The sequence below is a fragment of the Eriocheir sinensis genome, chromosome 35 (genome assembly GCF_024679095.1).
Source record: "Eriocheir sinensis breed Jianghai 21 chromosome 35, ASM2467909v1, whole genome shotgun sequence".
NCBI lineage: Eukaryota > Metazoa > Arthropoda > Malacostraca > Decapoda > Varunidae > Eriocheir > Eriocheir sinensis.
This window is the reverse complement of record NC_066543.1, coordinates 7,268,791-7,291,353: the sequence shown is the minus strand read 5'-3', so window position 1 is coordinate 7,291,353 and position 22,563 is coordinate 7,268,791. Positions and strand designations below refer to the sequence as shown.

Here is a 22,563-nt window from a genome sequence, read left to right as displayed (position 1 = left end):
TATCTTAAAAAGGTTTTATTAAGTTTAAAAGATATTGACGATTAATTGTGCATCCACTTTCAATCGTGGTAATGTATTTCTTGCATGAACAGTGCACTGGATTGTCTGTAGTAGTTGTTTGTTGTGATGTGTGTTGTAGTGTAGTGGCTCAGCTGTCCTCAGCCTAAATTCACTGAGAGAGCTTCAAAATTCCAGGGAAGTACATGCTGCCAGGATGCTAGAAATTAAGTTCTGCATTGTAGAGTTGCACATTTGTTATTTTAGCCTTTAGTCATCCAGTCTCAAAGGGTTTTCTATTAACTAAGAAAATAAGTCAGACTAAGGGATAAAAGTGCCTACAGAATGCTACTCCGCAACTATCTAATGAGTTTGAACATTGGAAGAAGATTTCCAGTGAAAGCAATGAAAGTGATAATAATGAATAATATTTACATGAGCAAGATGGAAGTGTAGGGAGGAGCTCAAGTCAAAAGGTTTGTGGAGCAAGATTGCAGGAGGGAAAACAACATATGTTCTTCACAAGTTGAAAAGAGCAGCAAGCCTAAACATTGTACCAGTATAAAACTATAGTGAGGAAAGTGACCTTGCAGCAGACAGCAAGTATCTACTGACACTTGGTTGTAGAGGGTTGTTGTTGAGTTGTTGCTACTTTCCTGTAGTATGTCACTACTAGGTAAATACACACACATCATCCACACACAAATGCATACCTGTAATTTGACTATCCACTCTCCTCTGAGACACTGTTCACTGATTATTCATGAAAATTTACATAACAGTTTCTGCCCAAAATTATGGCACCTCATTCAACCACCCATTTCTGCTTTATAGGCAACTTATTTCAGGATTGATATTTGCTGGTATTGATCCATAAGAAGTTGCAATAAGTTTAGGGTTGACTTTAGCTGTTTGTAGGTGAGTGGGCTGCAGGAACAGTGTTCACTGCAGAAGCAAGCTAAAGCTCACCTGGAGGAAGAGCTTAATGCAGATTTAGAAGAAAAAGAACTCAAGATTGCAGCTCTGAAGATGAAGGTGCGTCTTTAAGGAAGCAGAAACTTAACTTGATTTTAATGTTTTATCTCTGCTTGGTAAAGTGCATGAAGAGTGTTGCTTTTAATGTACTGATTTTAAAACACTTGGTATCTTTTATAGTTGAGGATGATGTAAAGCTTCTTCAAACTATGCTTTAACACTTCATAATTATAATCTTTAGCTGTATACTGCAGCTGCTCTTTTCTAAAATTATGTGACCCTGAATATCATGAGAGAGTATAATTCAGTAACCAGAAATGCATAAGTTAAGCAGTCTGATTTAGGAAGAAGATTGCATAGTTGTTGTGTGAATTACCATACCTACCATCCATTGCATCAAATGGTTGACTATTGCATTGCTGTTAAATTGTTACACACATGCAGTTTAGCTGTATGAAATGGTTCCAATTAATCTTAATAACTTATTTTAGCCAGAGTTGGAATGTTGACTTGTATTCATTAACAAATGTTCATACAAATACTGGTGCTCTTTAAAATTTTGCTTCCTAATTTATAAAAGGAAGTTTGTGAATATAATAATTATTGAAGAAGCTTAAATTCTGTACTTTAACACCTTCAAGATGGGCCCTCAGGGTGATTAGGCCTGTGAACCTATTTTGTTAGTAATTATTATTCCTCTTGTACATCAGTTTTCTCTCATTTCGTTGTTGTTTTTTTGTTGTTGTTGCATGTTGTAAGTGTAAGTTTCCCGGATATGATCTGTGGCTGTAAATGGTGCATTCTGTCATTTGTCTTCCTTTGTTCACAGCTTTTTTGTGTGGTGTGGAGAAAACACTATTGACACTTCATACATTTTTTATATGTGCACTAGCTTTTGGAATTATTAAGCTGTTTGATGTTTAGAACTGTATAGTATTTTCAGTTGTTTTATAGAATTGCCATGGAGAAAAATCCATTGGCACATGATTTGTCTCATGATTGGAGGAGCTCAGTGTTTCCAAGCCCTGTTGTCTGCTTTCAAGGGCTTTACTGATACCAATATTTTTCCCGGTACCGATACTGCTACTGATAGTTTGCCAGTACTGACACCATGTTATTGAAGCAACTTTTATATCAATATTGATACTCACTGCTACCACCAAGGCATTAGAATTACTCTCAGGTAGTCAGCTCACTCTGTAGTCTTTGTCACCATCATCATCATCATCATCTTCAGCCATTACTAGTCTTCTGTAGGACAAGGGCCTTTTCCAACATCCTCCACTTACCTCTACCTAATATTATTGAACTGTATCCCACTCCAGCAAATGCTCTAATGTAAGCTACTCTGATCTCTGTAATTTCTGGATTGACTGTTACTTTGGTTGTCCATCTGTTATCAGTTCTACACATGTTATGACTTACCATGTCCAATGTTAATTAGCATATCTTCAACCTTTGTCTGTTCCCTCATCTATGATTCTCTCTTCTAATTTCTTCATGTTATACCCAGCAATTTTCTTAATTCCCACTTGTGTATTTCTTAGGTCTCTCTTTAGAGCATGCATGAGGTGCCAAGCCTCTGGACCTTGTATTAGAACTAGCAGGATGAGATGACTGTACAGCATTCTCTTTAGGAAGGGTGGCTGATAGCTATTCATGATATTACTATGTTTACCATAATCATCATCATCATCATCATTTAGTTTAACGTCCGTTGTCACTCTTACTGAGCGGTTGGACGCTTTATGGATTTCCTCCATTCTACTCTGCTGTGTCTTTTGCCAGATGCCCATCCAGTCCCATCAATGCCAAATCTTCCTGTATACACCTTCTCCACATTTTCCTGGGTCTTCCAACTGGTCTCCTTCCTTCTACCTCTAATCTCTCTGAAACTCCCAGCACTGTATCCTCCCCTGCCCTCTTCACATGTCCAAACCATCGAAGTCTTTCCCTTCTGAGCACTGTTTCCAGGTCCTCTACTCCACATCTGCACTGGACACCCTATCTTGCCACCTGATCCCCGCCATATACCTCAGCATTCTGCGATCACTTGCTCTCAATACCTCCATCAATTTTCTTGTTAGAGCCTATGTTTCTGCTCCATACAACATCACTGATCTAATACACGCTTGGTAAATCCCTGCTCTGCTCTTTAGAGGGATGCAACGATTCACGAGTAGACTAGCATCCTCCCTCCACTTTAACCAATCTGCCGTCACTCTCGCTCTCACTGTCCTTTCCACTCCCGCCTCACAGTCCAGAACATCTCCCAAATAACAGAAATGCTCTTTCATTCCATCCTGCTTTGGTTATCATCCTGATATCTTTTCTCTGGGTCAGGTTTGCACTAATTGTCCTTGATGTATGTATTCTTGTAGTCTCTCAAGTTTATGTTTCCTAATCATCATTTCTTGTTCTGCCAGTTGATTATTGATATTGAACATTACCATAATTTTTATCATGCTCATCTATATACCTACTTTTAGAAACTAAGTTTCTCAATCACTCTTTGTAAGTTTTCCTCAGAATTGCTAAATAATACTATTTCATATGTGAATCCAGGGTCACTAAGACAGTCATCACTACCACCACATGATAAAAATACATACATATTCACACACTCATATCACAACCATTACATCTTGCAAACAATTTCCTACAGTTGTACCTCCACACTTATCACAGGCATTATCACACTATCTTAAGTATCATTACATTTTTATGAACACAACTACTATGTCTTAGATATAAAGCAATATATACCATCATTGTTATTAAATTAAGAATTAGTCATATTGCCTTACAGCATCATTGTGTTAGTTGTGGTCAGCGCTGTTTCATGTGACTTTCAGATCCTGTCACTAGACAGGGTAAGACATGGAGATCCAAATACTGTGTACAGGATGATGAAGGAATGATTGACAGAGATTACCTGTTTGTTTGGAACACTAGAAAACAAGAATTCATTGTAAAAAATTTAGGAAGACAAGTTGCCTGAGGAATATCATGAAACAACTTATCCTGTAGATGCATTGATATCTGGAATAACCTCAAGAAGGAGATAGTTCAAGTCAAAAATATTCATGAACTCAAAGCTTAACTTGAGAACATGAGATTTGGGAACAAGACCCTATTAGTGAAGCTCACTTCCTCACTTCCTATATATAACAACTTGTTAAAATAAACACACACACACACACACACACACACACACACACATACATACTGTGCCAAAAACATTCACAGTTTTAAAGAAAAATATGATAGAATAGTTTCAACAGAGTGGACTAAACAAACTACTTAATCCTGTAAGAATACAGTTTGGCTAGCATGCAAACACACACAAAAAAACAGCAATTGATTCAGTAAACTACCTCATGATGTTTCAGATAAGATAATTATTTCTTCGTACTGATATATACAATATTAATTGTAAGTTTTAGATAAGATAATTATTTCTTCGTACTGATATATACAATATTAATTGTAACGATTTTAATTTCTCAAGATAGTTTGCCTGATACATACCAGTAAATGAATTACAAGTTAGTCTTTATTGCACTAAATCAGAAGTTGTCTTTTAGTGATCTTTCATTGTGCATTGAATGGGATTCATGCATATTTCAACCTCACCACTGCCCCAGTGCTAAAATTAGTCTCCCTTCAGGTGACAATCCTTCAAGAGAGTGTCTCATCAGACTTGGCCAACCCAGCAGTGAGCCACAACAACAATAATAACATCAATAACAACCAGCAGCTGGGACAGGGTGGGGGAGTAACGCTGCAGGATGAAGGTGACAGCGCATCAGCCTGTGACAACACCTCAGGCACTGACAACACTTCAGGCACAGACAACTCGGGCGCTGACAACACCTCCACTGCTGAGAGTGTGTCGACCATTGACAACATCTCCATGGCCGACAATGTTTCAGTGACGTCCCATGGCTCTGCCTCCACCACAGTTACTGCCAGTCATGAAACCGACGACCTCATTGAAAAACTCAAAGGTATGTGCTTTATTCACTGTAAATTAAATATCAGATCCACAGTCAATTGCTTTGTCTTCTCTTCATCCTTGTAGTGAAATCCATTCTGATGTACATAAACAGCTTCTAAGTCTCTCGAGCAATCTTGTTAAAGTGTTTTTCAGGTGACAAATTATCCTGGAGCAACACTCCCAGGTCATTCTCTTTTTTGACTTTTTTGTATTATATTCCATCAAATTATTTCATGATGGCCTTTCAGTATTCTTATCCATTTCCAATAACTAAGATTAGGAGGATACAAAGAGCAGCAACCAAGATGTTCCCCATTTAGACAGATTTGTTATACCAAAAAAGACTGGAAAAATTTGGGCTGCCATCCTTGGCAGAAAGAAGAGGTGGCATGATTGAAGAGTTCAGGGCAATGAAGGGAGTAGACAAAATTGATTGAGAAGATATGTATGCTTGGGATAAGGAAGCGAGATCAGAAAAAAAAAGAAATTGAAAACAAGGTACTTAAAGGATATAAAAAATACAGTAAACCCTCGACATAACGGACCCGCTTATAACGGATTTCAGATATAACGGACAAGGTAAGGCGGTCAGAAATCCACGGGGACCGACTGAGAATAGTTTTTGAACCACCTGCTTCCGGTAACTACAATAGCTAGCCACCTGACCCTCCTCTCTTTATCTGCTGCCCCATCCTTCGGTTACCGTGGTCTTTTTCAGCTCACCTGACGAAATATTTTTCTCTTCGTGGTCTCCATTCAAATGAAGAATTTATTTATACCACAAGAAAGTCTTATGCAGCAATCCAGGACATAAATGTAATGGAAAATAGCCAAGTGTTTGTGAGTATCGGTACTAACACAAATTAAGTGGGTCGAGGGGGGCCAAACCCCAAGTTCGGTAGGTTAAGTTAAGTTATGTTTGGTTAGTAAATTAATTCGGCACGCGGTGTGGGGCGCAGAAATACGCAGTGCGGGACAGGACACGGAGGTGGCGTCCATGGTCCAATTCGCGGGCCGGTGTTATGAGAAATACCTCCTTGCAAAAATAAGTCACTGCTGTCCATCACGCATGCACACTGTGGGAATACAGGGTAGGAAAAACATCAGTTTGCCTGGTTTTGTTCTTGTTTGTCCACTTGTGACCTTTGTGAGGGGTGAGTGAAATATGGAAACTGTAAGCAAGTTAAACATCTCTCTTTGCAAGTTATTTTGCGACTACAGCTGCAGGTACGACGGATGTAACACAGGCATTAAAAAGTCAATCATTTAATGATTTGTGACAGAAAGAGTTAACAGATTATTTCATAACACCCCGAAAACTATAAAAAAAAAATTAAAAAAAAATTTCGTCTGTCAGTGTGAGATTGGTGCACTTGTAAAATCTTGCCCGTACCCGTAACAATACGCCCCCCCTCGTAGGGCCCCACTGCCAACCTGGCAGCCTCAGTGCCTCGCAGTCCATCACCAACTGTGCCATGTGGCTATACAGACAACGTGCAGCTAACACACACACAATAAAAAATATATATATACCTACGTTTATAGGTTCGTCGGTATTATTATTATGATTATTATTATTATTTATTTATTTATTTATTTATTTATTTATTTTTTTCAATGCTTATAACGGACTTTCGGCATTAACGGACTAAGGTCCCCCCCAATTAGTCCGTTATATCGAGGGCTTACTGTAGCTATCCATTTAGATGCACTGTCTGTGGAATAGCCTGGACAGGGAGATCATCCAGCCCAAAAGTATGACCGATCGAGACTCATGTACAGGACCCCACACATGTAGCTCATTTCCTTTACAGTTGTCCTTGAGATTCACGGAGATTATGTATCCCCCCCCCCACTCTCTCTCTCTCTCTCTCTCTCTCTCTCTCTCTCTCTCTCACACACACACACACACACACACATAAATAAGGTGAATGTGCAAAAACAGTGAACCTACCCTAAGGAAACACTACTTACTTTTACGGCTTGAGTTTTTATTTTATTATTTTGTTATTTATTATTTTTTGGGAAAGTTTTATATCACTTAAACATATTGTACTCAGTTCTGCTCACTTGAGTATTTAACTCCTTTCACCTGTATAACTGTTTGTGTGTTATTATGATAATTTTTGACCTACTTGAAATATTTGTACAATAATCTACAGCAATCAATAATTAGAATAATTTCAGGCAGCAGTACTTCAGGAATCATTCCAGGAATCTTCAGTGGTGCTTTATTTTGGTATAAGTGATTGTCATTGCATTTATTTCAAATATGCTGATAAACAAACGCACATTAGATTATATTAATTTTTGTTTGTTTGATTGTAATTGCTGTTTCCATAAACTAATTTGGTTTTCAGAATGTTTTTATTTGTGGATTTCAAGTGCACTATGAGATCACTTATAGTTTAATCGGAACCTCTCATCTTTTGAATTTAGACTTGATAAAATTTAATTTTGAAGGTTTATGAATCACTCAAGTTGGTATTCATATAAACATCCATCACTTCATCGTCACACAAGATGTCTGCCATTTGTTTCAGTATCTGTGGAAGTGGAAGAGAGTGGTGACTCACGTGAGTAAAGCAAACAGTGCTCTGGTGCACTATGGGTTGTTGTGGCTTGGCCTTTACCATGGCACACGGGAATCACAGGACCATGACAGGCACCAAAGCTTATCCTCTCACCCTCACTGTTCTCTGCTCCACACCTCTTAATACATCTAGAATGCATTGCTCACATGGGCTCCTGTGTTTGTCGCTTGTCGGGGCAGTATATTTGGAGGGATGACAACTCCCTCAGTGAAGGAGTAGAATCATCTGTGGTTGGCTGCACTGTGCATGGGATTGTAAGGGTAATGTTGGTATTATTACTCATTTATATTTACTATACTTTTGTCAAACATAAAACATTTTTGCTGCTATAAATGCTTTGTTTGTTTGTTTTATACAAATGGTAGTAAGTATTAGCAAAGAGATCTGCCCCCATTTGTTTGAAATTCTGGGAACATCTTGGAACTATTGTGTCAAACGGAGGTGTTTTGGGTGTTGGTTTCGTACCAGTAACAATAGCCCCTAGGCCTACCAAAGCCTAACCATCGGCGTATAAGAAGCAGGGTGATTTTTCGAATCTTCTTTTATGAGAAAAAGTGCGTCTTATGTGGCGGGAAGTACGATATAGGTATATGTATATATACATGTGTATATATATATATATATATATATATATATATATACATGTATATATATATATATATATATATATACATATATATATGAAGGAACAATAGCACATTTCAGTGAAGAGCACACTTACAGATCCAACAGAAGAGTGTCAACTTGTGGGATGAGTGAGCGCAAGTCAAAGCAAATAGTGGATTGAGGGAAAGTCTATGAAAATCAGATGAAATGTGATATATTTTAGAAACAGTAGAAATGTTTTCCTAAATATTCCCTACCAAATTACAGGTGTGTGCTATGATTCTGATGTCTTATCTGGCCAAAAATGCAGTATGTACAAGTTATTTATTTGAATTTGCTCTTAGAAATGATTTTTTTCTGATTCAATAATTTTTAATGTAAGACCATTAAAAATGGCACTAGGCATTACACTGTTCTTTCCATGGCTTTTCTAATCTCTTAACCAACACTTCGTTCTGTATAAACCAGTAATGTTTCTCTGAAGTGCAAAATTGTGGATGGGACATAGATAAGATGAAAACCTGTATCATGAAAAGTAGCCAATATCATGCTACAGGATGGATGTGCTACTTCATCCTATGTGCTAGATGCAGTAGCTATTCACAGCGAAATGTTCTCTTTCATCTTATGGGAAAGACACTGCTAAATGTTAGCCAAACTCTTTTAGATGCAATCCTTTTTTTTTTTTTCTGTAGGCATGGGTCCTGTGAGACGGGATAAAAAAGGGCTAAGTTAAGCAGGTATAAAGAAGCCTGTTCTAGGAGTTTAAGATTCAGTAACAGAGAGATGAAGAGGAAGTACAAGACAAGCCTTAGGTTAAGCGACCAAACACTACTCAGAGGTTCCTTTTTCATAGTCTAATGTTGCCTCTCTTTCTATCTTCTCTCTTCTATTTCTATCTTCCACTGCTCTTCTTGACTTGCTACCTTCATGCCCCCCCCCTGCCCCCTCCCCCCCTCTGCTGCACCTACATTCTCATCCCTATATCCTGTGTCTGTATTTTAAAGAGTTAACCAGCCAGCATCCTCATTCCATCTTCCCTTCATTCATCCTCTGAAATCTCAATCTTTCTTCTCTATTTCCTCCTGCTCCTCCTCTTCTCACTCTTTCAAGAGAGGGAGAGGGGTATCCTCTCCTCCTCCTCTACTGACTTATCTTTCTCTTTTGCTTTCTTTTTTTTTTTTTTTTAGTAGGCTTTTTTTTTTTTTTTTAATGTTTACTTTTTTGTGCCCTTGAGCTGTCTCCTTTGCTGTAAAAGAAAAAAAAAAAAAAAAATCTGACATACTTGGCAGTGACAAGAAACACTACATTAAAAATCATAAAGGTTGCCTATGTTATTTTCAAGAGATGATTGTGTTGCCCTGAAATATATAAATGTTAAAATTACATGACAAAGCACATGTTTCCATTGCTTGTGATTTGATTTGGTATCAGTGACTTGATTAGAAACTGATGTTTGGAAATCAAAGCAGAGAAACATTGGTCGTGGTCTTTAGCCAACCAGAAATCTCATAGGTCTTCACAGAACTGACTGAGACTTTTTATGTGATTTTGAAATTCGTAAGAAATGTGTTTTGAAATAATGGAGGTGCAGTATTTGGAAGGTTATATAGAAATGACAGCAAAACTTTGATCAGCTTGAACAGTTATTCCAGATTGTGTATGCACATGGAAGAACAGATTAATTTATCTATTTTCTCTAATGATCTACACCTAATCACAAGTGAGTTTCACAATATGGCTGCAGGGAATCAGAAATGATATAGCTGTCTTAAATCATTAAAGGAGATAACATATGTTTCTTCATCTTGGAATTCAACCATCTTCCGTTAGTAAGGGTCATAGCTGGGCACGATAACAGAAAACCTTATTCTCGATAACCAATAACTGATAATGGAAAACCTTATCGGTGATAACCAATATTCGTTAACTGGAGACACAAATATAGGCGATAACCAATAACCGATATAAATCCACAATTCCTATACTAGCTACCAATCAGTCTGATAGGCGAAAACGATACTATATTGATATTTCATATAAAAAAAACATAGATGAATTCAAATTTTCATTATCTGTATTTTAGAAAACTTACAAAACCTGAAAACCACACGTTGACACGCACATATGGACGGTAATACTAGAAACGCCTTAACCGGTGTTGTGTTATTTGGCGTTCCCACCGTCAAACACTGGTCTCTCATGAACTGCGCATGCTCAGACCAGCAAGCGTAGACCTGTACAGTCTCACAAAGCTTTTTAATTGTATTTAAGAGTTGCTGGAAGGCTGAATCACACATACAATACCACTACCACCATCCCCGCTGTTTCTAGACCGACATTCTTTACGAGTTGTATTTATATGTACAGTGTCGTTCTAGAAACAGCGTGGATGGTGGTACTGTACGTATGTCTGATTCAGCCTTCCATCAACTCTTAATTATGGTTAAAAAGCTTTGTGAGACTGTACAAGTCTACGCTTGCTGGTCTGAACATGCGCAGTTCACGAGAGACCAGTGTTCGTAAACAAAAGCGCCTGCTTTTGATGATGGGACACCAAATAACACAACACCACGTGCCTTCAATACCATGGCATGCTCACAAACAAATATGGAGTTTTAAATTTGAGGTAGTGAATAATCATTTTGGGGGCAAAGTTAAATGATTTTTCTCTTTGATATATTGATTTTTGTGTCTAACATAAAGAAATAACCTAGTGTTTTAACGTTGATGATCTAAGTATGAAATCTCTTCACCGAAGATATTTCATACTCCAAAGTTTTTTCATACAACACCGGGCGCCCGGGCCACGCATGCACAGTAGGGAGGAGACAACGTTTTTTTTTTCTGAGAGGCGGAAAAAAGTAACAATTATCGCTAGTTTGGTTACAAAAGTAACAAAGATACCGATATATATTTAAATAAGTAGCGGATGGCCGATAACCCGATTTTGTTATCAGCGATAAAGTATCGCGATAACGCCCAGCTATGGTAAGGGTAACATTATCCTCCATTATCCCTTTATACTGACACCATGACTGGGTCATGCATGGGTTATTTTCTTCTTCGTAATTATGGGCAATACTTGTGGCAATATTTAGTTACTTGTCTTTTTTGGCACAGGAGAGATTTGCATTCATTCACCTTGGTGGGGGTTGTCTGGCTTCCCTTCTGCCTGGATGTTCTTTATGGGTACTTCTGCTGGGCCTTGGTGGCTTCCCGTGGTGGCATTTTGCATCACACCTAACCATTGTTGCACAGTGATCAGTGATACACCCAAATTAAGACACCATGACTAGTATTTCACATGTGTTTATCAGCTTCTTTAGATTTTTAAAGAGTTAAATCTCTCTCTCTCTCTCTCTCTCTCTCTCTCTCTCTCTCTCTCTCTCTCTCTCTCTCTCTCTCTCTCTCTCTCTCTCTCTCTCTATCTCTCTCTCTATCTCTCTCTCTCTCTCTCTCTCTCCTCTCTCTCTCTCTCTCTCTTTATCTCTATCTATCTCTCTCTCTCTCTCTCTCTCTCTCTCTCTCTCTCTCTCTCTCTCTCTCTCTCTCTCTCTCTCTCTCTCTCTCTCTCTCTCTCTCTCTCTCTCTCTCTCTCTCTCTCTCTCTCTCTCTCTCTCTCTCTCTCTCTCTCTCTCTCTCTCTCTCTCACAGAATGAAAAGGCAGCAAAGCTATCAATATTAGGTTTTATTATGCTTCAGAAGGTAAGAGGAAATACTACAAGTATACCTCAAGGAGTTGGCAAACAAGAGAAGGACATTAATCATATGTCATGATACTGGAAAGGACATGCAAAATTAGGTCAATAAAAAGGATTGAGGTATGTCATGAATAGTATACAATAACTTAGACATGGGGATACACTGAGATTGTTAGCTTCAAGGCACTGAAAGGAGGTTCAGTAATGTATATATTGCTGATGGTTGTGGCAGCTACCATTGTCTGTTGCAGCTGATGTGTCCAAACACAAGTCTCTTCTGGCCCGCTGCATGGACAACATTCGGACCAACAAGGAGCGCATTGGGGACCTCATGCGGGAGAGGGACATTGCCACTTCACAGCTGCAGGAAAAGATAAAGCAGATTGACATCCTGAAGGTATTGTTAAGATTAAAAAAAATATTGTATTATTATAGATATATGAGTCATTATTGGGGAAATACTTCTGTACTAATGAAAATATGTTTAATGACACTTGTTTTCTCTCATGTATATTAGGTCATTATTGGTGAGATACTTCTATACTAATGAAAGTATGTTTAATTGCATTTGTTTGGTCTTGTGTATGTTAGGAAGAACATCTCAAAGAGTTGGACTCCATGAAGGCCACCAATGAGTCTTCAGCCTTTAGCATGGCAGAGACTAAGAAGCAGCTCTTTGAGGAACTTCAAGTCAAGGAAGCCGAGGCAGAGCGATGCCAAAAGATGGTTGCAGCACTGGAAACACAGCTGGAGGAAGAGCGCAGTCATTGGCAGGAACAACTTCAGAACAAGCAACAGGAATTGGAGGAAAAGGAAGCTGTTATTCAGGTATGCCTTTATGAGTTATCATTGTTTTGTGGATATTTTTCTCTGGCTCCCATCTCAAGGATATAGTTTATGATGAATTTGTTTTATATCATTGCACTGATTTTTCTCTTTAATATGAGCTATTTTATTAAATGCCAAAAATTTGCTGGATGCTACCTCTTCTTGAGAGGGTACTGGCTGGCAGTCATTGGTCCAGCACGTGATTAGATTTTATGAGTAAAAAATAAATATACACACACATATGGGATTGTAAAGCCAGAAATAATTTTAAATTGATTTTACAAATATTTTTTCCATTGCAGGAACTTGGGTCCAATAATTCTACCCAGGATGATATGGAAGAGGACAAGGAAGCATCTGTGGCAGCAATTAAGAAGGAAGTAGAAGCTAAAATTAATCAATTGGAAGCTCGTACACAAGAGCTTAAAGAATCTAGAACAAACCTTGAAACTCAGTTATTAGAAATAAGTGATGTGAAAACACAGCTTGAAGACAAAGTTCTCTCTTTGAACACAGAGAAAGAGGAGATGAGCAAGGAAGCAGAAGTGATGATAAAAGAGAGAAGTGACTTACAGGAAAAGCTGAGGACTGCTGACAACACCAGAGAAGAATTAGAAAGTAAAATTGTGGAAATGGAAAATCATTGTAGCCAACTTAAAGATGAAGTACAAGAGCTTAAAGAGTGTCGAGGGAAATTAGAGGAGAAAATTCAGAGAAATGAAGAAAGGCAGGTTGAGTGTGAAAAAGAATTAGAACAATTGATGAAATCTAATTCTGAATTTATTGAACAAACTAAAGCATTGTCAGAAGAGATAACAGCTTTTAAAGAGGTCAATGAGAAGTTGGCAAACACCCTAGAGTTGACTCAGAAGGAGAATACCACACTTAAAACAAGCATGGAAAAAACTGAAGAAGAAAAAGGAATAATCTCTGAACATTTAATGGAAAAGGATATAATCATTACAAACTTGCGAGAAAAAAGTGAAGAATTAGATGGGAAGCTAAAGCATACTCTTGAGGAAAATTCTGCTCTTATTGAGGAAGTTGCACGGACAAAAAGTGAAAAAGACTCACTGAACAAACTAATTAATGAGAGCAAAGAAGAAGCAGATCAGGAAAAAGATACATTGTCTGAAGAACTAAATCATTTAAAGCAGGAAAATGAAAGAATTAATAATGAATTCAACCAAATTAAGTCAGAAAAGGAAAAGGAAAATAAGAGACTTGCAGCTCTTGAGAAAGAAAATGAAGAATTGAGGACTGACAAAGATAAACTCAGTTTAGAGCTCACAAAGTCAAAGGAAAATATTGCCAAAATTAGTGAGCATGCTTTTGCCGAGCTCACCGTTACAAATGAAAAAATGGACACATTAAAAAATGAGTGGTCAAAGCAAATGGAAGAGAAAGACACAATCAATACAGAACTTAGTAAAAAGGTCTCAGACTTGAGTGATAAATTAGCTAAAAAATCTAGTGAATACAAAGAAAAAAATAATGAATATAGTCAGATATCAGAGGAATACACTCAGAAGCTGGAAAACTTAAAATTGCAGTTACACGAGAAAGATGATAAGATACAAGAATTTAAATTGACACATGACAATTTATTAGAGGAAAATGAGAAATTGAAAGGATCTCTGGAAGTGACTAAAAATGAATTGCAAACAAAAGAAACAGAAATACAATCTGAATGTAATGAATTAAAGAAAGAAAAGAGTGAATTAAATACTCGTGTGCTTGAGCTGGAAGCTGCTATTGACAGTCATGAAGTTGAGTTGACTGCGGCTGGTGAGGAAAAGAGAAAGTATGAAGCTCAACTTGAGACCGTAAAAACTGAGAAAAATGAACTCCAAAGGGAACTGCAATCCCTGAAGGAGCATATAGAACAAGTAAATAAAGAAGTTGTGAATAAGGAGGAGAGCATACAAAGTTTACACAGGGAAGCTGCTTTGAGTCAAGAAGAGTATAGGAAAGTGAAGGAAGAAATGGCAAAGCTCACTGAAACATTTGAAACAGAAATTACAAAAGCCAAGGAGAGTTATGCAAAACTGAAAGAGAACTACCATAACATTAGCAGAGAAAGGGAAGAGGCCTTAGCCCAACAAAATGAACAGAACAATGAATTAAAGAATAAGTTATTGAACACTAACCAGCAATTATCTGAAATGCAAGAAGCCCTGAAGCTAAAAGAGGAAAAAATAGAAAAATTACTCGGTGAGAAGAAAATCATACTTTGTGAATTAGAAAAGAAGGTGGAAGATTTACAAAATGAGCTTCAGGAGAAAGAAACCTTATTGAAAGTGAAAACTAAAGAGTATGACTCAAAAGTCGAGGAGTTAGAAGCACAAATGACAAACACTGAAAAGGACCTCAAATGCAGATTAGAGGACAGTTTTAAGGAAAAGCATAATCTTGAACAACGTGTGGAAGAATTGTTACGCAAACTCACAGAAAATGACGAGCTGATGGTGAGGCAGGTAAGAAATTCCCAAAACTTTACAGAACTTAGAAGTATAGAGGAAGGACTCGTGTGTTCATATATGTTTGTAGCTCGTGTAGTTTCACCAATTTGTTAGGTAAAATTCATGAGTTAATTATAGAATTGTGTGTGGTTTTGTAGTGATAATCCAAACAGTCATGATGTTCTTCAGCCATTAATAGTCTGCTGCAGGACAAAGACCTTTCCCAACATTCTTCACTTCTCCCTGTCTGGCATTAGTGTTTTCCATCCTGCTCTGGCAAATACATACAAGAGATAAGAAAATACATTGTTCAGAATCTTTTAATAGTGTGCGTGTGTGTGTTTATCTAGTTGTTTTTACCTAGTTGTTGCATGCAGGATTTGAGATGGATGTTCTTAGCTCTAATTATCTCCTCCAGACTATTTCAAGTATCAGTAATTTTTTACATTTTCTCAGCATCTTGTTTTCCTCAATTTATGTTCATGTCTCCTTGTCCTTCTATTGTCCCTTATCTGCAAGTCCTCCCTACCTACATACTCCAGACCCTTTGCAAGTTTGAATGCCATGATTAAGTCACCTCTCTCCTGTTTTGAATTATTGTCAGCTCTGGTTTGTGCAGTCTGTCCATTGTAATGAAGTTCATTTAAGTGTGATGTTAATTTTGTTGCCAGTCTTTGCACTCTTTCCAACTTTTTTGTGTGTGTGAGGTGAGTGTGTGTGTGTTTGTGTGTGTGTACCTAGTTGTAGTATATAGGGCCTGAGCTATTCTTGTGTGGTCATGTCTGCATATCTATACATATTTGTCCAGTTTTTCCTTGAATTTCACACACACCTTTTGCCTCCACCACTTCTTTTAATTCATTCCGAGTATTTATATTTTTATGGGGAAAACTACTTTTTTGTGTCATTAAGACAATTTCATATTCATTTTTTTATTGTGAGCTCTTAACTCTGTCTTCACTTCCCCTTTTCAATAATAGGTCTTAATTATCTGACTCCTCTTAGTCATTCATAAGTTTATATACTTCAATTAGATCACCTCACACCTGTGTGCATATGCGTGTGGGGGAGGGGGGGTGGGTACATAAGTGTGTGTTGATGCGTGCATTGGGGGAGGTGAGGACAGGCAGCTTTTTAATGTCACATCACCTTAGTTGACACAATTTGTAGTAAGTCTCTCCCAGCCATACATTTATATAACAATTATGTCACCTCATTTAATTCTACCTTACATTGTTAGTAGCATCAGTTTTTATTCTTTAGCTAAAGTTTATTGAGCTAGAGGCCCATTTCATAGCCCAATTGAATTTTTTTATTTTTCTCCCTATTTCTCTCCTCCAAATGTAAGTTCAAAATCAGCAGTATAATCTAGTACATACAAGCCTTATGAATGAATTTTTTATCTTTTATAACATGCATAAAATTCACATATTTGATGAAAGGTGATTGCATATAAACTTTGTCATTGATGGAAGCTCAGCTATTAGTTTGTTGTCTATGATCTTACCTAAATGCTTTAATTTTCTTAGTATTTAAATAATTAATTATGATTTAAACCAGTGACTTTTGATCAATGCAGGCTGAGGTAGCAGAACAGAAGCTGATGGAATCCCAAAAGGCATTGGCTGCTGAGAAAGAGGAGCTGGAGAGTACATGGGAGGAGAGACTAAGGTAAGGAAGAGACAATGATACAGGTGCTCTTGACATGACTTATTTTCTTTTGAAGTTGAGGCATATTCTTCAGCTGGCATGTGCCAACAGTTAAAACTTTGCAGACAACCATTAGGCCATAAATCATATTTCACTCTGTATTTTCTTTTCACAAGGCTCATCACAGTATCTTGAGTGCTTTAACTTTACTGATGATAAGCCTCATGACATTTTTTTTTTTCTTTCTTTTTTCACTTTTTTAGTGTATACATATAGGGAAGATTCCTTACAGGTCATAAAAAAAGCTGTTTTGCTGAAAACAGTTTTGGAGGAAGCTTTGCAGTAGCTTTGACCTTTCCATTGGGTGCATATGACTTGTACCTGGTAGCCCTCCACAAATAAAACCTTGAGGTTTACATATTGTAAGTGATCAAGATATGTGAACTGATCTTCCTTCCTTTGGCAAGTTCTATTGGAGCTTTTGAGCCACCCTGAGGATCCATGAGCCATTGGGATACATAATATATATACATGCACATTCAACTGCACACCATATAAGGTAGTGAAAATGTATGTAGCTCTGGCATTACTGGAGACTGAGGTTGAGGACAGGTCCCCCCTTTTTTTTTTTTTTTTTTTTTTTTTTTTAATAACACTGATAAGAAATGGTGATATGGGGTTTACTGATGCCCTGTCTTGCTTCAGTGAGAAATGGTGATGATGGTTATAATGATGACACAATTTGACAATATTTATAATAATGAACACCAACTTGTAGATGGTTGCCATGAAGAGAAGAGCTGCTTGAAACAATGAAGATTAATAAAATTTGTAAATATGTAGTTGCACTGTAAAGTGTAATGTAAGATAAATACATGGATGTGTTAATATTTAGATGTTTGGAAAAATTGTATTGAGAGGGTTTTGAGAGGAATGGCTATTATGAAACAAATAACATCTCTGAAGTTATTTGTGTTTAATGGTTGCTTGGATTAATGAGCTTCTTATTAATTACTGTTACTACAGTAAAATTCTGTTTAAGTATTTAAAAGGACCTCAACTTATATTTTACAGAAATCACGGCATTGCTGATTCTCTTAGTGCAAATAGCCGTTACGTTGCTTTGCTCAACATGTTAAAGATCTCGTATGTATAGCGTGTGTGTGTGTGTGTGTGTGTGAGTGAGTGTGTGCGTGTGTGTGTGTGCATGTGTGCGTGTGTGCGTGTGTGTGCTGTCACTAACTCAGCTGTGCTTGCCTAGATAGTGAGTGAGGTTTCTTGTGTCACCCAGAAGCAGAAGAAAGTTGATACTCCAAACTATTACAATAGCCGAGTTCATTTTTAATTTTTGTCATTGCTTTCAACTATAATTTCTGTCTCGCATGCTCTGAAAAAAAAAAAATATATATATATATATATATATATATATATATATATATATATATATATATATATATATATATATATATATATATATATATATATATATATATATATATGATAAATACCTAAATACTATAAATAATGATTAGATAAACAAATAAACAAAAAATAGATTAATGTATGAATAGATAAACCCATTATTATTATGATTATTATTTTTATTTTTATTTTATTATAATATATATATATTTTTTTTTCTTCTTTATCTTCCTATCATTCTTTTATTATGGTGAAGATGCATTTCATTAGTTTAGATAATTAACAAGATGTGTTTGCATTTTGGTGTTAACCTGAAAGTTTTCCAACATTTACCTAACCAAGGATCAAGAAATCAGCCTGTGGGTTCTTTCCATTTTACTGAAGTTATGATAAGGAACATGCTGCTGAAGTTTATGTTAAAGAATAGTGTAAAAGTAAGTAAAGTTGTATGGGTGATAGTTAGCTGAGAGAGCTTATGGGAGGAGGTGTCAGACAAAAGTCGAGTTAGGTTCCCTGGTGGTGGTGGCAGCAGGGCCGGTGGGTGCAGCAACTTGTGTGTGTGCCGGGCGATGCCATGCCGGCTCAGCTATTCTTGTCTTGGCGCTCACCCAGCCCCACATATGGCTCACTGTCTCATCTCCCTCATAACCCTCATTCCTATACTTTCTCATTATTTATTCAAATATGTATATATATATATATATATATATATATATATATATATATATATATATATATATATATATATATATATATATATATATATATATATATATATATATATATATATATATATATATATATATATATATATATATATATATATATATATATATATATATATATATATATATATATATGATTATTTATTTAGGTATTTTCCTCATGGATATGAAACTGAAATACTGCCCCTTAGAGAGAAGCATTTTTGTATATATGTGTGTGTGCACATGGGTGTGGCCATGCATATATCAAGGCAAGGCCGTTTTGGTGCCTGTGGAGGCCACCATGATGCTCTATGCTCTCTTTGACTCAAATTTTCAAAAGCTTTCCCTGATACACATAAATGTAATGTCATGGAGTTCAGGGCATTTGCTGAAAAGTTCAGCGCTACTTTTTTTCTGGAATATTTCAGTTAGTATTTTCACTACCAAAACTAACTTGTAATAGAGAAGATAGAAAAATTGTGCAGAATTCACTTTTACTTGAAAAAAAATACTCTGAAGGTAAAATCATTGCTAAACAGTCATTACTATGATATTCATCACCATCTTTATAATCATCATTATTATCATCTTTATCCAATGCCTATTACATGATAAACATAGGGAATGAATTATCACACTATCATGCATTGGAAGAGAGCTACATTTACAGTTTTACACTATCTTAAAGTCATAAATGTTATAGTCCCAAAATGGATTTGTATTGTCTCTCAGTCTCATAATGTGGAGTTATTCATTCACTACCAGTTAAACTACTATTACTTTCTCCATTTGAAAGTTTTGTACATTTTTTTTTTTTTTAATATGCCTTTTCCACATAATTTTATCCTTTCACCGCTCGCTGCGCCTTGCTATATCCTACTTCATCTCCCAGTACCATAGGATACTGAACTCCTTGACACCCAGTTAATTTAGGGGGGGGCTTCGTGGTGCAGTGGTTAGCACACTCGGCTCACAACCGAGAGAGCCCAGGTTCGATTCCCGGGCGGAGTGGAAAAATTTGGGCGGCTTTTCTGATACCCTACGCCCCTGTCCACCCAGCAGTGAATGGGTACCAGGTATTAATTGGGGATTGTGTCCCGTCTCCTGGGATCTGTTCCCTTCTATAATTCCTTCCCCTTCTGTGTCTCTCCGACATATGACCACAGATGTTGCGCCGACTAAACGAAACTTTCCAACTTTCCAAGTAAATTTAGTATTCCATATAGAAGTATTGATATTTGGAGTGAATTGGATGAGGAATTGGGGCAGGCAAGGAACATCATGGCTTTAAAGTTAAGCTGGATAAAAAGTAGATGTGGAAACAGGATAACATGAGACTAATCCTGTATACTACCACTAGGTCAACAAGTGGGTAAAAAATAACCACCCACAAGAAGCCAATAAAATGGTATACTGAAAATTATTCTCTTTGGAGACAGTTAGAAGAGAACAATGACATACCTAGCGTTTACTTGGGATGAATCAGTCTAGCTATTAACCAAAAAGAAATAATATTAATAAAACAATAATCATATGTACAGTAAGTTGCAAAAGGTATGAAGTAGGACAAAGGAAAATTGTGTGAAAAATAAGCAGCAAGCTATGTACTGTGTATTATACAGTGAAGGCCAGAGTAGGCTGGGAGGCATGTGGCAGGTGCGTGTGCCAAATAAATCTATCAAGAACCTTGGCTTCATTTTGTGTTTTCATTTCTCTGGCCCAGATTCTGAGTCTCCATTGGAAGCACTAAAAAAAAAAGTCATATTGTTTTCTTTGCATTGTTTCCTGAGCTACAAACATTTTTGATAATTTTTTATTTATATGTATATTTGATTTGCATTTCTGTCAGACCACAAAACTGGAAGAAATAATGTTGAGATGTAAAGAAACAACATGTGATAATGAAAATCAAAAAATAAGAAAGATAATTAGCTTAGTATGATGGTAATACTATGGGCAAGCCTTTATACATATACTTGTACATTCATGCAAACTTATCCATACGTAATTTATTTGCACACTAAAAATCAACATATACATGCAATAATCAATCAGTATACTTTATCAAGCAATATTCATGAATGTACAGTTCTTTTCTGTACAACTTTTTATGGGTGGGAGAGGCTTGTAATGTAACCTGATGGAGCCCATCCCTCTCATATAACAAATATTGCCAGTAGACGTAAATGTTGGAGGAAAATGCAGGTCATACAGATGTGAGAAACACTAAGCAGTACTTTCCAGATGAAGCTCAAGGACATAAAAATAGTTCATAAATTAAAATAGTGGGGAGGAATGAAAGATTTATCTCAAGAGAGAAATGGTAAATAAAAGAAGGAATGATTACCCCCAAAAATATCTTGTATGTTTTAGTATAGAGGGTATCATATGAAGCTGATAAATAGTCAGTATGGTTATTATCATTCATAGTGTGTGCAGTAGTAGTAGTCCATGTTAATGGTATTAGTCAGCTACATTTGTGTGGTAAAAAATGTAAGTTTGCAAATTCAAGATTGCCAAAATGTTTGTATTCTGTATGTATTATATATTGTTATCAATGTAGATGAGTACAGGATGGAGGGATTCACAGAGGGGGGAAAAGACAAGTGTAAGGGGTCCAAGGGGGTGTACTCAGATCAAGTGATGGTTGGTGGTCTTGGCACAGTCTCCAGGTTTCAAGGTTTCAGCTTTGGGACACAGGCGAACTAGAGGGTAGGGAGAATGACTGAGAACTCTATTGTAGCAGTTTCTTTCACGTGCACGTATAAGAAGAGAGCATTTTGCATTGACTCATTATATTTTTTTGTTTGTAATCCTAACACTTTATGAGAACTTTGTCCTCATTTTTTTTCTTTTTACTAAAAAAAAAACAGGATTGCTGGTTGTGTTGGCAATGATTTATTCTAACTACTAGAGTGTATGTTGAGATGTAAAATTTGCAGCAGAGTCAGATCTTGGTTCAGCTTCTACAGGAATCTTTTCATTCCGTATTCTTAGATTTTAAGTGAATATTTACATTAATTGAATAATACTACCAAGGAGACCTTGTCTCAGGGCATTGATTGTCAGTTTTGCTATCATGGATTGTTCTGAATGGCAGGTGTGAACTTGACCGACTTCAAAAGCAACACGAAGAGACTGTGGCAAGTAGCTCCATAGAGGTGACCAGGTCCCACCAGGTTCAGTTGGAAGCTGCCCAAAGTAGCTACCAACATTCTGTTGCCACCAGGGATGCAACCATTGCTGCACTTAAGGATGAGGCTGACCAGCAGCACCTTGCCCACCAGGAGGAAGTGGAGGCCTGGCAACGCAAGTACCAGGATTTGGAGAGCCAGCTGGCTGAGGCCAAGTGTCAGGTGAGCCTTCATCTTAATATGTACTTCATATTTTAGTACTTATGCTATTTCAAACTTTACTGTTAAATTCCACTTCAGGCAATGCTTCTGTTAAGATAATTAATATGATGGTCAGATGGCATAAAGTATTGTATCTTGTACTTGAGAATGTTGATTGTGATTGATGCTAAATTTAGATTGTGGGGTAAGGTGAGTGAGGCTACAGTTGGAGCAGAGCCAGACTTTCAAGGCACTTGGCTTGGGCAACACAGGTGCCCTCAGT

At 37.0% G+C, this 22,563-nt stretch overlaps 1 protein-coding gene across 18 annotated transcripts in view; it reads left to right on the top strand.

The window, feature by feature from the left end:
- Window positions 1-22,563, top strand: part of LOC127007344 (CAP-Gly domain-containing linker protein 1-like) — a 62,599-nt gene that overhangs the window by 12,399 nt on the left and 27,637 nt on the right. For 13 of the 18 annotated variants that reach the window (XR_007760186.1, XM_050878188.1, XM_050878192.1 and 10 more), the window contains 9 exons: window positions 916-1,032; window positions 4,643-4,982; window positions 7,516-7,548; window positions 12,128-12,273; window positions 12,468-12,704; window positions 13,007-15,181; window positions 16,746-16,837; window positions 17,891-17,962; window positions 22,046-22,301. Coding sequence is in view for 17 of the 18 variants with exons in the window: in XM_050878188.1 (XP_050734145.1) it covers window positions 916-1,032; window positions 4,643-4,982; window positions 7,516-7,548; window positions 12,128-12,273; window positions 12,468-12,704; window positions 13,007-15,181; window positions 16,746-16,837; window positions 17,891-17,962; window positions 22,046-22,301 (3,468 nt within the window). In the remaining variant the exon portion in view is untranslated. The remainder of the gene's footprint in view (window positions 1-915; window positions 1,033-4,642; window positions 4,983-7,515; window positions 7,549-12,127; window positions 12,274-12,467; window positions 12,705-13,006; window positions 15,182-16,745; window positions 16,838-17,890; window positions 17,963-22,045; window positions 22,302-22,563) is intronic. The other 5 variants (XM_050878196.1, XM_050878195.1, XM_050878194.1 and 2 more) reach the window with 3 other exon arrangements.